The sequence below is a fragment of the Chamaea fasciata genome, unplaced genomic scaffold, assembly GCF_029207755.1.
Source record: "Chamaea fasciata isolate MVZ Bird 193981 ecotype frontalis unplaced genomic scaffold, bChaFas1.0.hap1 SCAF_20, whole genome shotgun sequence".
In the NCBI taxonomy this organism is placed as follows: Eukaryota; Metazoa; Chordata; class Aves; order Passeriformes; family Sylviidae; genus Chamaea; species Chamaea fasciata.
This window is the reverse complement of record NW_027094105.1, coordinates 1521045-1536209: the sequence shown is the minus strand read 5'-3', so window position 1 is coordinate 1536209 and position 15165 is coordinate 1521045. Positions and strand designations below refer to the sequence as shown.

Genomic DNA, 15165 nt, shown 5'->3' with positions numbered 1-15165 from the left:
TCTGTGAACTGATCAACTCAATGTACAGGAGGTGCATGAGAGCATGGGAGACAGAACAAGGGGGAATGGCCTTAAGATGAAGGAGGGCAGGGCTGGATGGGATATTGGGAAGGAATTGATCCCTGGCAGGGTGGGCAGGCCCTGACACAGGGTGCCCAGAGCAGCTGTGGCTGCCCCTGGATCCCTGGAAGTGTCTCAGGCCAGGCTGGATGGGGCTGGGAGCAGCCTGGGACAGTGGGAGGTGTCCCTGCCCATGGCAGGGGTGGGAATGGATGGGCTTTAAGATTCCTTCCAACCCAAACCAGTCTGGGATTCTAAATAACAGGAATGAATTCCTGCCTCATGCACAGTGACAACAAAGAAACAAATGCTCAGACTTTGGCAGTGACCTGGCAGAGCTCCTGGATCTCAGGAGAAGCTGCTCTGGATGCACCCCCACCCCTCAGGCAGCTGACTGCAGCTCTACTTTACCATGGTGGTCTGGATCCTGTCCTCCACAAACTGCAGGATGGGGGTCCCACCTCCTGGCAACACAGCCTGGCACCAAAAGGAAGGTGAAATTAGTTTCCCACAGCTGGAAAAAAAGCTTTCATAAAAACATCTCAACCAACACGATTGTGTTTTTCTTTGACTTATACTCTGCAAACAGAAACATTCAGTGGAGAAGGGTCAGTAAGGAGTTCTGTGTTGCTGCCAGTTCAGTGCACTCCTAAACAGTCCTAAACCAGGGTCAAACAGTGAGATGAACACTCTTTTTAATCATTCTATGTTATTCAGAGCAACAAGGAAGAGAATGGAAGGCAAAGGACTTTATGAGGCTCAGAAAACAAGTTGTAAACCAGCATATTAAAGTCATCATAAAAAGCAGATGATGCACATGGGCAAAGCCCTGACCCAAGGTCAGGTGCTGTCCTGAGACCTGTGCCCACCAGTGTCACCCAGAAATAAAACCTGGCACTTAATATAGTCTCACAAATGCCAACCCAAAACTTAAAGACAGAGGGGGGGAAAAGGCAAAACAACTCTCAGGAACAAGTCAAAACAACGGGAGTACAAGGACAAATACATCCCCTTCTAAGTCTTGAACCTTAAAGGCACTTGAATTAAGCACTACACACAGTTCAGGTCCCATTCCTGCCCGTGGCTCCAGATCTGGATGACAGCTGAACTCAGCTTTGCCACCAAGAGAAAAATGAAGTGATCACCAAGTCACCAAACTGGTCTCTCTAATGGAATTCATTCCAGTTTTACAGCACAAAAGAAACTCCTGCCAGACCAGTCACCTCACACAGATCCTTGTGCTCACTTTGCCTTCTCAGGTCACTTTAGCACTTCAATGTTTATCCTCCCAACATGAGTCAAAGTAACTCTGTCACTATTGTTATCAGACTATTACTGTGGGATTGCAGTAAAAAGTCACAAGATTTTGAAAAAATAAAAAGCTGAAGATGTGTCAGCAACAGGTACAACACCTGGTGACACAGAGTTCCTGGTGGAAGTCTGTTGTGGTCACTTAATGCATTTATTTCCCTTTGACAGTGTCAGGGACACTGGGACATGGACAGTTCTGCTGCTCCCCAGGCCGGTATGATCTCAAATAACACCAAAAATAGTAATTGCCAACTGACACTCACATTGCTGCTGCAAGAGGAGAAACAAATCCACGGGGGAAAAGAATAAAACACAAACATTCCCAGGCTGGGATCTCAGTGCAGAAAAGCAACAAGGAAAGAAGAAATTCAGAGCTGCAAGAACCACTGAGAAGTTCTTGCAAAGTTTTCACCAGCGACAACATGATATTCCCCTGCTCAGACTCAGGAGGGATCCTTCCCAGCATGGACAATCCTTGTGGACAAGCAGAGGAAGCAAAGCAGCCAGGCTGAGCTGTGGAGACACCTGAGACAGGTCAGTGATTGCTGTGACAGCTCCTGGGGCAGGAATGAGGTCACAGCCAAGTCACCAGGGCAGCTCCTCTCTCAGGAGGGCTGTGCTCAGCACCCCAAGCCAAGGAATTCACCTCAGCCAGCCCCAAAGAACCCTCAGACCCACAACACCTGTGGGACCACCCTGCAGGGCCCCTCACACAAGGGAGCAGTCACCTGCCCAGAGTATGGAGTGGCATAAAGAGCATTCCTCTGCCTCCTGATCTTGTTTCCTTAAGAACTGGAGACTCAAGAGCAACCAGCACAAATATGCAGCCTCACAAGTGCAGCTCACACCCATCCAGAGTACAGGCACCCAGCGCTGCTGAGAGTCCAGTGAGAGTCCTCACTGCAGTCCAAGGCAAACACCGACACATTCCCCATCCAGGCAGGGGTGGGAAAGGCTTATCAGCCCTGAAAACAAGGACTTTAAATTTGAATTAGCCCAAAACACAAGGCTTCCTCACAGCTCAGGGGCACCCGTGCCTTGCTTTGACTACGAAACCTGGATTTTCACAAAACGTTGTTAATTGTGTACAAGTACATTGTGTGTGTTTTTAGTAATGAGAGCTATTTCCTCTCATGGGGTTTGTTTTTTGAACGACTGGGGACAGCACCACGTGCCTTTCTTGATCTGTGAGTTTCACATTTATGATCAAAAACAAATGCAAGAAGAGCAGTCTGCTAGAATTCTGCAACTCCTTCTTCTTTAGGCTAAAAATGAGAGTATTTAAATCATAGCATTATTGAAATAGTTTAAAACATAAAGCAGAACACGCATGGCTTGCAAGAAATAAAAACACACGCACACAATAAAATGAGACCAATCCTTAAAAGTTTGAAAGGATAAAACTCCCAGCAAGAAAGGCTCTTTCAAAGTAAAAGCATCTAAAGGCATCGTCCCAATGCTATCAAATTAGGTACAGCTGCTTTCAGCTTCTGGAAACACTCACAGGGAAATAAATAAGTCCAACAATAAGAGCAAAACACATCGTACCTCAAGGCTGGTGCTGCTGTTTTCTTCTTCCATGTCTGGAGCTGCGGCAGGAGCAAAGACAAAAACAAAGACAGAAGGCTGAGTTAAGAGATGACCACAGCTTCCGATCCAAACTCTTGAACGACACAAGGGGAACAACAATTTTTAAACTTCATCATCCGTTCGTCTCTGTGCCGAGCAACAAAACCCAGCAGTTGAGTGCTGGGGGACGGGACTTCTCCCGAAGAAACCTCTCCATAGCCACGGGAATTTAAACAGGAACTCCCCGGGAGCCTCCACCGGGTGCCACAGCCCGGCGGCACAGCCAGACCCATCCCGGCTCCCTCAGGAAAGCGAACACGGCGGCGGCCCCGCGGGACGGGCCGTGCCCGGGGACAGCCCCGGCACCGCCCGGGCAGGGACCGGGCACCGACCGCTCAGGGCAGCCCGGCTCACTGTGCCGCTCACTGCCCGGCCATCCCGGGCCACTTTCCCGCCACCCCCGGCTGCTCTGCCCGGCCCCGTTTCGCCAGGTTCCAGCTGGGGACACGGGCACCAAACGGGGGAACAACAACCTCCTCCCGCCGGGCCTCGGGCACCGGCACCGGCCGGGGGCACCGCGCGGCTGCAAGAGCCCGCCAGGCCCGGGTCCCGCCGCCGCGCCCCAGCGATCCCCGGCACCCTCTCACCTGCTCCTGCTCCTGCCCCCGCCATCATCCCGGTGCCGGTGCCGGCGGCGGTCCCGGTGCCGGTGCCGGTGCCGGCGCTGGTCCCGCCCGGGCGGTCGCGGCTCCCGGGCCGGGGGCGAAGGGCGCTGGGCGCAGAGCCCGCCCGCCTCCGCCAGGGGGCGCGGCGGCGCCAGGCCCCGCCCACGCCGCGGGCAGCTCGCTGCTGATTGGCGGGGATAGCCCCCCTGGAGCCGGTCAGCACGCGTGCCGCGCGGGGCAGTATGGGCGCTCCGGATTGGCTGTCCCGGCCCGACCAATGGGAGCAGGCGCTGTTGGGGACTGCTCCGGGCCGTGAGGGGGACGCGGCCCCGGCGCGGTTTGGGGACGGGCTCGGTGTTCTCAGGGACCGACTCCGCCTCGGCTGAGCCCCCCGGGTGCTCTCCGGGACTCGCTCCGGCTTCGCTGAGCCCCTGGTGCCTGCAGGGCCCGGCTTCGGCCCCGCTGAGCCCTCGGTGCCCGGCATGGGGCTGCTGGCCCAGCTGGTCCGCGGGCTGGTGCGCGGCGCCGACCGCGTGTCGCCGTTCACTAGCAAGCGCGGCCCCCGGAGCCACAACAAGGGCCGCGGCGCCAAGAAGCTGGGCGTGCTCACCCGCAACAAGAAGTTCCTCCTCGTCAAGGAGATGGTGCCCGAGTTCGTCGTGCCCGACCTGACCGGCTTCAAGCTGCGGCCCTACGTGTCGTACCGCGCCGCCGAGGGCTCCGAGCCGCCCGTGACGGCCAAGCGGCTCTTCGACGAGCTGGTGGCTCCGCGCATCGTGAAGGACGTGAAGGACGGCACATTCGACCCCAGCAAATTGGAGAAGTACGGCTTCGAGCCCACGCAGGAGGGCAAGCTCTTCCAGCTCTTCCCCAAGAACTACGTGCGGTAGGGAATGGGCAGTGATACCGCCGGCAACACGGGACAGGCTCTGTTACTGAACATTAAAGCAAACCCTTTTACCTTGTTCTTCTGTAATACCTGATTTAAATCCTGGTGGAAATCTGCGGTTGGATTTCCCATCCATGACTGCTAATTCCTCTGGGAGACAATTGTGCCTGGTGAGCAGAGCCCTCTCTGGGGGTTCTGAAGGTGAGGAGTCTAAATGTTTCTAAATACAAAGTACTGCAAAGTTTAAGAATTAAACTTTTAAAAATAAATTAAGACTGAAAACGTTCACTTTGGGAGGAAAGCAGCAAGTTTAGTGGATGGTCTGTGATAAGGGCTGACAGATGAGTCCTTAGGGTGGTGGTTGAAAGCCCCACGTTTTCGGGGTGGGCAGGGCTGTGATGGACTGGGGGTGCTGCAGCCCCAAATCCCGGAGGGATCAGTTGTGATTAGGGATCAGCCACAGTGGGGATGGGGAAGGCACAGCTTTTCTAACTGAACTCGGCATTTTTCACCTCCTGTGAAGCTGATCAGAAGAAGTTACACCCAAGTGGCCGTTCCCTGCCTTGAGTGCTGCAGCTGTTGGCAGAGGTGGCCCTTGAGCCCTTCCCTTCTGAGACTTCCCCAGCCAGGGCTGGAGAGCAGGAGATCCTGCGCCCTTTAATGCCAGTTCCAGCCCGGTCTTGACTGCCTCGTTTGCCTCATACCCAGTGTGAGAGCAGATAATAACTGGGTCTCCTCCCTTCTCTGAGCAGAGCAAGGCCTGGCCTAGAGCCTAAACCAGGCTGGTCCCAGCGGTGACACCGCTCCAGCTTCGCTGCCCTCGGGCTTTTTCCCCTCGCTCTCACAAGGCAATAAAAGGCATTACAACCTTTAAAACACAGTCATCGGCAGATCCAGGGACACGCCCTGGGTTTTCCCAGGAAACTGGATTGTCCTCTGACTCCCCAAGAACATTCTCCCCTTGGAGCCCGAGCCGTGCCACTGGACTGTCAAGTCATTTGATATTTAAAACTCAAAACAACCCAAAAAAAGATAAATTACTTATATTGGTTTTATTTTAGAAACATCCAAAAATAGCATGTTTTTTTCTTTAGCAAAAGCACTTGTTTTCATTACTAATGTGAATCTTCATGTAACAGTGCTCCAGAAGGTTTGCTAAACTTACACATTCACCCTTGAGAAGGGGGTTTCAAAGCAGCAAAGTTTTCATCTGCTGGACCTTCTTTAGTTGCAGCACTGTTACACAGAGACCTGTTGCTGGTGTTTCTTTCCCTCCAGAGAACTCATTCTTTAGGACCCTCAAAGACAAACCATGCACGCTCAAAGTTACTGCTCTAGTTTAAGCTGGTTTTGTTTCTAGGAATAGAGAAAATGTTCCAGAAAGGGTGTTTTGCTGATACTTTACAGTGAAAAAAAGAGAGCTAATGGAGCAACCATGAGAAAGCCTGCAGCCATTCCTGGAGGTAGATAGGGCAATGCTGTTAAGATTTTGGTTTCTGTATTTATTTTAAACTTTAAAGAATGTCAAGAAACACCGCTTATACTTTTTGGAGGTTTCATCTTAAAGCTGTTCACCTTTTAAAAACTGAGCTTGACTTTGGACCTAAATGTGGCTCTGTGCAGAGCAGAAAGCATGAGCTGGGTACTGAGAGGCCATGGGGGCACTAAAATGTGGTGGGGGCACTACAGGATTTATCTGAACCAGGGTTTGCTCAGCTGGAAATGATGGAGGAGTCTGCAGTCAGGTGATGAGTCTGATGAAAAATGATGGAGAAGCAGCAGGATCCTCACAAGGAGGATCCCACAGCACTTCCATCACAGCAGGCAGTCTGCACTTCCTTCTGAAGCAGAACTCTCTGTTAAACATCACTGTGAGCACATTGCACTGCATCTGGCCTCTCTGAGTTCTTCTCCAGGGACACACCCATCACACAGCCAAGCCTCTGCTCAGGGTCTTTCCTGAGACTTTCAGGAAACCTGATCACTTACTGGGTCTGCTTTGCACAGCAGCACAGCCAAGTCTGGTTTGTGTGGGAAGGAGGAGAATGGGCTTAACAGATCCATTGTGAAATGCAAACCAGCCTTGAAAGGATTCAGATCTGAGGTACAAAGCAGCAGCCTGTGAGAGGAGGGCTGTTCCACTTGGAACGACGACATTAAGGGAAAAACTAAATAAACCTGTCTGGGCATGACCGCAGGCCTCTAAGCAAAGGTTTCCCTCTGTGCTGAAAGTGCAACACCAGGAATTCCATCAGTGTTGGCCTTGAAGGACTCGGACGTTCAACAGTAACATGGGAAAGCCCAGCAGAAGTTAGGGCATTAAGTTGAGCTGTCACTCAGTTCAGGAGTTTTCCTCCCTCGTCCCTTGGGACTGGTCAATGCAAACTTTCAGCTGTTCTGTCAGATGGAGATCTAGGACTTGGCACATCTGGAGGGGTCACCAGGCTCATCTCCCACTTCCAGACATGGAGGATGTTGTCATAGAAAGAACAAGTGGCTACAATGCTCATTTCTTTGGGGCTGTCTGGAGACCTGGCTGAGTCACCGCCTCTGTCCAGGCCCATTCCATTGGGTCTCTTGGCTCCTGAGTCAGAGCCGCTGGCTGACCCCGAATCTGCCCCTTGGGCAGCCAAATCTAAACTTCCCTTTAAACCAGAGCCCCTGACCAGTCCAGGATCCCCAGCCAGCTTTGGCCCTGCCCCTGCTGCCAGTGCCACAGCAGGGCTTTCACTCTCCTCATCCAGGATTACATCAAAAGTAGCTGTAGGAGACTCATAAATTATCTTCAGGTTCTGGACCTGCACATTCAGCCTCTCGTCTCCTTGCCCTGATGCTCCCGTGAGCTCCTCCAAAGGCTGGCATACAGCAGCAAGGTCCTGGCTTGCAGGCAAGGAATCCCTTGGACACAGCCTTGACCAGTCAGCCCCATAGGCCAAGGAATTGTGCAGGACGTAGGATGACAGGATGATACATTCCTCTGTGTTTTCCGCTTTAAAAAAAAAAAAAAAAAAGATAAATGAAATTACTTAGAAATCAAGTTGTGGGTTGTGGAAGAGTGCTCAGCAGCATTGGCTGTGTCTCACGGGTGGAGTTCTCTAGGTATTGCCTTCTTCACAGACTGAAGTATTCCAGGAGGAATGAGTTACTGATCATTTTTCAGCCACCTCTGAGTGGCCTTGATCCTTCCTGGGTCAGTAGTAGAGGAGAAGAGGGTTTAATATGCATAAGGTTTAAGAGCATCATTATTCAAAGTGCCTACAAAGGCTCAAGACAGACAAGACTGATCATACCACAACCCTCACTGAGCCATGAACAAACCTGGAGGATTGCCAGGTCCTGGCTGTTATTATTTATACACTGTAGATGTTCTTCCTGTCAGATTTCAGCATTTGACTCTTAACAGTAAATGGACATCAAGTTCCTTCCTTCCCCACACAGGAGAAATGCCATCCTCATTTCCTAAGCTGTGGATCTGCCCAAGGTCTGGAGACCCAGGAAGCCAATCATCCTCGGTCAGACTGCATTTGTAATGTGGATGCAAACAGCTTTTCCACCATGGAAGTACCTCGTGATTCACATGAAGGGCTTATTCATGTTATTCTGGATTAACCAGGCTGCAAAGCACTTTTTTCCTGAGGCAGTAACTGATTCCCCAGCAGTTCAGTGACTCCTGCTAACAGGAAAGCACCACCTGACAGAAGCACCTCTCAACCATCACAACGAACACAAACCCAGAAAGGTTGTGCCCTCACACCAAACACAAAGGCTTTCCTCCTGTGAAAAGAAGTTCTGAAAGATTTACACACAGATAGTGACAGGGCCTTGGCACAACCAAGCAGGCCAACAGAGTGCACAGATGTGGAAAAGCTGGAAGTTCCCTCAAATTGGAACAGAAGTCTCTGGCTATCAACACCATCTCAATCCTCTCAGCAAGAGCTGGAGCTCCCCATTACCCTGGAGGCAGCGAAGGAGAGCAGCCCCAGAGCTCCTCTGCTCCCTGGACACTCACCCAGGCTTCCGCGGCAGTCCAGGATCTTGAAGCCGCTCTGCATGCAGGCTGCCAAGAGCACGAAATCACACGTGGGATGCCACTTCAGCCTCCACACGCCACCTTCCACGTGGGTGTCAGCCAGGGGCTGCCTCATGTTCCTGGTGTCCCACAGCAGCACATGCTCGTCGTAGCTGGGGACACACCACAACCAGGCAGAAAAGCAGCACAGCCGAGTCAGGGCACAGAAAAAAGGTAGTAAAGACCACATGCTCTGCACCACATGGAATTTATGAAGAGGCAGCAGCATGTTCAGGTAACAGAGGAGGTTGGTCACAGCTGGAAGGGACTCACCTGCCTGTGGCCAGGAGATTCTCCCGGTGAGGGCTGCACTGAATGCTGCACACACCCATGGAATGTCTGCAGAGGGAAGAGACAGCAATTAAAGAAGGGCTCCTTCCTTGAATTTGATGATTTTGAGTCCACATTATTTCATCAAGGTGTCTCAGGAGAGGTAAGCTCAAAATTTCAGTCCAGTGACCCACCCAAGCAGAGTTCCATCTACACAGTCCAACAGCCTTCCCAGGGACAAAACTACTACTCACACCATCTCTCAGCACAAGTATTTTTTAGTAATATTTACCCCATAAACTGCTGCTCAAAGGCCCTAAGAATTCCAGCAGAACTCCATTCCCAGGAGACTTTACTCCCAAAATTAGTATTTCCATAGCAATAGTCCCCAGTGTAGTTAAGGTTTACATACAAAATTCCACTGGAGAGCTGTGTATATTATTTTAACCATTTTTAAAAATAAGATAGAAAAGAGATCACTTCAAATAACTAAACAGTGGAGAACAAAATATTTTTTTAAAAAAAACATTCCATAATAATATATCCAAATTTAACACAAAAAAATTGCCAAAATACAAGCGTAAATCAGCATCCTTTTTTAGAAAGAAACTACCACCCTCTTCACACGTGGAAGTCAGCATTTGGTTTATTGTGTTAAAGGGCATAGAGAAGAAAGTTTCAACCTGAAGTTCTGATGAAAAAAGCTAATAGATGCCTGCATTTCCCAAGGGAGAGAGAACCAGGATCCATTATCACTGCCCATCTCAGAATTCAGTGGCTTAGGAAGGGGCAGGGCAGCAGTGGGTGTTCCCACCCCACTGCTGGAGGGCTGGGTGTGGACAGGTCTCACTCACCTCCTGCTGGTGAAGACTGGAGCCTCTGGACTGCACCTGGTGTCCCAGCCCTTGAGCAGGCTGTCATCCCCTCCTGCCCAGGGACAAAACACTGTCACCCTCAGCACCAGCCCTGAGCATGGGGCAAAGCAGTGCCAAGAGTCTGCAACCTCCTCACGAGGAGCACCTCCAATCTCTGCTCTCTGTGACAGGGACAGGAGCCAGGGAAGGGCTGGAGCTGGGCCAGGGCAGGCTCAGGCTGCAGAGCAGGGAAAGGTTCTTCCCCCAGAGGGTGCTGGGCACTGCCCAGGCTCCCCAGGGAATGGGCACGGCCCCGAGGCTGCCAGAGCTCCAGGAGCCTTTGGACAGCGCTGCCAGGGATGCCCAGGGTGGGATTATTGGGGGGTCTGTGCAGGAACAGAGGCTGGACTGGATGATCCTGGTCATCCCTTCCTGCTCAGGGCAGTCTGTGACACACAGCTGATGCTTTCCAGCCCTGGGATCTCACAGAATTTAACAGACACACCAAAAATCACACTGAGGCTCCCAATACCCATCACCACAGAAAACACATCAAAACATATCAATATGGTGGTACCCTCCTCTTGGGTAAGAAAAAAAAAATCAGAAGTCATAAAGACTGGACTCAAACAGCTCTCTGGCTCTTTGCATACTGCAGGAGAATATAATCATTTTTGCCAATAGCCACCCAAAGTACCATTTTCAGGGTACAGCTTCTCCTAATCAACTCCAGCCAGTTTCCACTATCAAGAAAAGAAGCCTTTCACCCCTAACCAGAGGCCCCAGCTCTTTCAAGAGGTGATGCAAGCAGCACACCCAACCCTGGCACATCCCTAAACAAGGGGCCCCCTCCCCAACAGCCCCCAAGGAGATTCCCAGCCCATACAGACCTGAGTACACGATATCAGTGTCCCAGTAATTAAAAGCAGCAATCCAGGCCTCAAATTTGTGAGCTTCCCACTGGTTCAGGACATGCACAGAAGGAGCAGATTCATCTATGGAGAAAAGATTCAGCTTCCCCTCTGAATCACTGCTGATCACTCTTAAAGGACATCCACTACAGCAGGGTACACAAAAAACATTGGGAATTATGCAACAATCAAATATTTCCATTCATATAAACACTGACAGAGACTGGCAGCATGGTGGCAAGAATGACACATTCATGCAATTCTTTTCAGCTTCAGCCTTTTCAGCTTCATCTTAAAATCACCTGCCCCAGTGACCGCCACTCCCTGCTCTCACAGGGAGCAACCACTCACACCCATGTCAGGAAAAGAACCACTGCTGGCTCTTGTCTTTCTCAGAGATGCAAAACTTGACTTCTTACATGTTTCACATTACATCAATAAACAAATTCCATGTGAAGAAGGCTTTTTTTTTTTTTTCCCCTCCAAGTCAGACCGACAATGCCCTTTCAGAGCCTCTTCTCTCTTCTGGAGTACAAAGAGATGTTTTATTTCCTTGCTATCACTGAAACCCAAAGCACTGGCTGATCCTGACCTTTCCTGCTCTTTTCCTGTGCCACACTACAGTTACAGTTTCTAGACACAATGACCTTGGAGCACTGGCAAATGTTTTGCAATTTCCAGTGCACAGATTTTTTGGCATTCCCTGACATGAACTAGGGCCCTTCTGTTTGGTTACCCGCAACTGCAGGCACTGCTTTGGTGGCCTGGGGATTCTTTCCAGTTCTGTATCAAATCATTCAACCACATTGAATCTCCCAAATCCCCACATAAGAGATACAGGGCCACCCCCTTCCTGCAGAGATGTGAACAGTGTACATTTGGCTTCTAGGAGCAGTTATTGGTCTCTCAAGTGACAACAATGACAGGTTTAGAGGGGTGTTTCATCATGGCAACAATCACTTATCATAAAGGACAGAGACAAAAAGGAGGAATGTAAAAAAGAAAATCTAACTGGCAATTCTATTACTCATTAAACAGCACATACAGAAAGAGCTTTAATTAGTAAAACTGCCCTGCAGCATTAGCAATGACTGCCTGATCCCCCTGGTTTCCAGCCTCACACCAAAGGCACCACTCTTCATCTGCACCTACAGAACACATTAACCCCCTCCCTCTTTCAAGGTCCAGCTAATTCAGCGTGCTTCATAAAGCAATGCCATTTCTGAAATCTCATGTACGAGTGCTTGAGAGAAGGAGCCACTTCCAAACAAATTCTCTCCTGTTTCTCACTAACCCATGACTAAACTTCCTACATGTGCTATTATTAGCAGTTCTTAAGGAGAAATTCACGCTAAAATTTCAGCTGTTCTAAGAGCAGAGTTGGAACCAGTGGCTCCATTTGCATCCCACTCTGGTCTTTCCTTTTAACTAAGGCAGCAGAAGACACATCCCTTGCTCACCTGCTGCCATTCCCCAGAGCACAACCTCCCATTTGTTGTTGGTTTAATCTCTGCTCCTGTTCCAGTGGCCACAGTGTTTGTGTTCCTGTTACCTTTGCTCTGGAAACAGCAAATTCTAGAGCAGGGCCAGGGAGACATCTGGGATCAAGAAAGTCAAAACCACTAAAGACTCCTTCATCCAAGTCCTCAACTTCTCCTGAAAGTTGTCCCACACACCCTGATTTGCAGCCCCTGCCTCCACTTCCCTTCCTCACCATTGCTCTCGTCCAGTGGACCAGTCCAAGGACAAGGCCAGTCGCTGTGCCCCGAGATCCACCCTGAAGCGTGGCTCCAACATGCAGCTGTTCTTCTACTGGAAACAAAAGGTATGGATTAAGGCTGGGAAGACAGCAGGCACGTAACGACAGGTGCACTGCTTCCCACAGCAGGTTTTCCAGAGACTGATGAGCAAATGAGGGTCTCACAATAAAGACGCAATGGAATGTCCCACAGCACTGTACAGTTACCCAGTGCTGGCTGAGGGGCAAACGTGCACACACAGGATCCCATCCTTCTGCTGCTCATCTCCCACCAAACCTCCCCTGAACTCTGCGTCTTCTCAGGGAGCGATGAAGAGCAGCAGAAGCGATGACCTGACTGCTGAATTCCCTCACAGACTGGCCTCTGCTTTCTTTGCTCTCTGAGAATGGCTCTGATTACTCTCTTCTCTCACTACCAAAAGAAATCCCACTCCAAAAATCCTCCCTGCTTTTACCAGCTTTGCACCTTCTGATGGTTCCCATTTAGGAAACCAGTTAGTAACCAGTTAGGCCATACTTTTTTCCAGGCTTTGTTTCTGCCCTCCTCCTGCATCTCCTGCCCGACTTTGCAGGTGGGTAGAGGCCAGCCCAACTCTCTAGTGCCACAAACAAGTTCATAGAATTTATGACAAACAGTATCAGAAGAAAAAAGAAGCATTTAAAAAGCTAAGCACACTGAGGAAGCCATGGAAACCACCCACCTTTCCTTCAAGCCTATGCACACTACTAGGAAATGTAGAGATGGGTTAAAATCAGCTTCAGCAGCAGCAGGCATTGCATCCACCCACCTCACTTCCAGTCAGGTGGCAAAATTCCACAGCACCTGTGGAGTTTGCGATGCCAACCATGGGATGTTCTGCAACAGGAATGTGGCACCTAAAAGATCAAGTTAAACAAGTCTCCAATGTCCATCTTGTATTTTAGGAAGAGAGCAAAGCCCTAACTTTCATTCCAACATGCAGAAGGAGAAGGTATGCGACCAAAAAATCTCACATTAAGAAAATCTAAGGCTCCTCAAGTTCACACACACTTGCAAGGAGGGGATTCTGTACACAAGAGATCTACTATATACTATTATATCAATAAATGAGGTACAAAGTCATGACCAGCCAAGTGGGCAGAAAGTAAGAAACAAGGCAGTCTTTGCTCATCGGAACAAACTGGAAAGTATTTCCCTCCAAGAAGTCAGGAACTGTTCCATTAGTAACTACTGCTGTTGCTGCCATGCCAAAAAAGGATCCCCAGAGGAGCAGAGCGCGCTGCTGTGGCACCGAGCCTGGCTGGCCCAGTATTACCATTTGATGTCCAGGATGGCGGCCGTGTCGATGCGCTGGATCTCGGTCAGCGGGATGAACGGCTGCTCCTCGTTGTAGTGGTACAGGTAGAGCCGCCCCGTCCGGTCACAGGCTCCATTGCTGCCTCGGGAATCGCTCTGTAGCAAACACGGGAAAGAAAAGGACAAGCTCAGCCGCGCTCCTGCCTCCGCACCCGAGATCCTGCCAGGAGCGAGGAGCAGGGCTGAGGCTCCCACTTGTCCAGTCCCAGCCTCGAGGGATGAAAGCGCCCATCGCGGCCAGCCACGCTCACCGGAGGGGCCTCCGCCCCTCCCTCGAGCCACCTCAGCCGGGACAAGGCACGGCCCCGCCGCGGGGACCGGCAGGACCGGCGACGGGGATGGGGCTCGCCCCGGAGCGGGGCCAGGCGGGGCCAGGGGTGCGTCCTGGTGCGGTGTCGACCGGGGATGGGGCCGGGACTCTCCCGGGAGCTGTATCGGGCGGAGACGGGGATGGGAGTTCGCTCCAGAACGGCGCCAACGGGGCGAGGATGAGGACGTGGACTCGCTCCGGAGCGGGGCCGGACTCACCTGGTCGGGCGGGCGCAGGTGGTAGGTGCCGCAGGCCAGGATGCTGTGCCAGCCCTCCACCGGGCACCACTCCACCGCGTCCGCGCTGAACTCCGTGTCCACCACCTGCAGCGTGCGCGTCCTGCACGGCGCGGCCATCGCGGGCCGGGCCGAGCTGCGCCGCCGGGCGGCTCCCAGGAGGCTCCGGGAAGGCGGCGCCGCCGCCCGTCTGCTTCCCGGTCAGGGCGGGCCCGGGGCGGAGCTGCCCCCGCCGAGCCGCCCCTTCCCCCGGCCGGGCTGGCCCCGCACGCCGAGCTCCTGCCGGCCTTCGGGGCTTTCGCCCGCCTGTCCGGGCTCGCTCTCGACCCGTCCTTTCCCAGGGAAGGGCTGCGGCTCCAGCTGCCCCCCGGTGAGGGACCCCTGCCCTGAACCAGGCAGCTGCTCGCGAGAGAAAACCGGGATCAGCCTTCCTTCCCTCGGCATCCTCCCAGCGCCTCGCTTAGAGACCGTCCCCGCCCCGCCACTGCCCGAGGAGACACGGGCTGGTACCGCTGTTCCGGACCTCGGAGCGATCCTGGTCGCTGCCCTGAGCCTTTCCCTTTCCCCTCGGTCCTTCGGCAGTCGGAGGGCGGGTCCTGCACACCGGGGATGCACCCCGCAGCCATTCCCAGCGCGATGCTGCTCCCTGCGCTCCCGTCCTCTCCTGGGGTCTGGACTGCCGCTGTTCGCCTGGCGGAAATCCTGCAGACCCAAAGGTCTCATTGCTGGGTGAAAACAGTCAAGGCCGTTTGGTGCTTTCCCATAACCACTCCTACATCTATTGACACTGAATTTCACCTCCCACTCTCTCATAACATCCTTCTGCATTTCACTCGGCCTTTATTATATTATTATTACACTGAATTACCTCATCAGTGGATGATGTCAGTTTCATTATATATCACCTTTTCTTCTATTTTTTTAAT

The 15165-nt window shown here is 52.0% G+C and overlaps 3 protein-coding genes across 4 annotated transcripts in view; 1 reads left to right on the top strand and 2 right to left on the bottom strand.

Annotated features, from left to right (window-relative positions):
• Window positions 1–3694, bottom strand: part of PNPLA7 (patatin like phospholipase domain containing 7) — a 122135-nt gene extending 118441 nt beyond the window's left edge. For both annotated transcript variants that reach the window (XM_066201055.1, XM_066201056.1), the window contains exons 1-3: window positions 3588–3694; window positions 2920–2960; window positions 472–537 (exon numbers count right to left, since the gene is read on the bottom strand). In XM_066201055.1, the coding sequence (XP_066057152.1) occupies window positions 472–537; window positions 2920–2960; window positions 3588–3615 (135 nt within the window). In that variant the 5' untranslated portion in view covers window positions 3616–3694. The remainder of the gene's footprint in view (window positions 1–471; window positions 538–2919; window positions 2961–3587) is intronic.
• Window positions 3695–3877: 183 nt separating this feature from the next.
• Window positions 3878–5833, top strand: MRPL41 (mitochondrial ribosomal protein L41). Its single transcript, XM_066201113.1, has one exon. The coding sequence runs from the start codon at window positions 4088–4090 to the stop codon at window positions 4493–4495; it is 408 nt and encodes a 135-aa protein (XP_066057210.1). The 5' UTR covers window positions 3878–4087; the 3' UTR covers window positions 4496–5833.
• Window positions 5834–5925: 92 nt separating this feature from the next.
• DPH7 (diphthamide biosynthesis 7) lies at window positions 5926–14393 on the bottom strand. Its single transcript, XM_066201111.1, has 9 exons — window positions 14222–14393; window positions 13653–13789; window positions 13146–13233; window positions 12313–12407; window positions 10578–10744; window positions 9688–9760; window positions 8837–8902; window positions 8504–8676; window positions 5926–7483 (listed from the first exon to the last, which is right to left on the bottom strand). The coding sequence occupies exons 1-9, from the start codon at window positions 14357–14359 to the stop codon at window positions 6870–6872; spliced, it is 1551 nt and encodes a 516-aa protein (XP_066057208.1). The 5' UTR covers window positions 14360–14393; the 3' UTR covers window positions 5926–6869.
• Window positions 14394–15165: the final 772 nt, after the last annotated feature.

What these genes read in the sequence shown, in the direction of transcription:
- MRPL41 (XM_066201113.1), top strand. Translation starts at nt 4,088, where the DNA reads ATGGGGCTGCTGGCCCAGCTGGTCCGCGGGCTGGTGCGCGGCGCCGAC.
- DPH7 (XM_066201111.1), bottom strand. Translation starts at nt 14,359, where the DNA reads ATGGCCGCGCCGTGCAGGACGCGCACGCTGCAGGTGGTGGACACGGAG. An exon ending in GCCACCTGACTGGAAGTGAG is followed by an intron (nt 12,408 to 13,145) that starts GTGGGTGGATGC and finishes TGTTTCCAGTAG; the next exon opens with AAGAACAGCTGCATGTTGGA. An exon ending in CACTGATATCGTGTACTCAG is followed by an intron (nt 9,761 to 10,577) that starts GTCTGTATGGGC and finishes GTCCCTGGGCAG; the next exon opens with GAGGGGATGACAGCCTGCTC.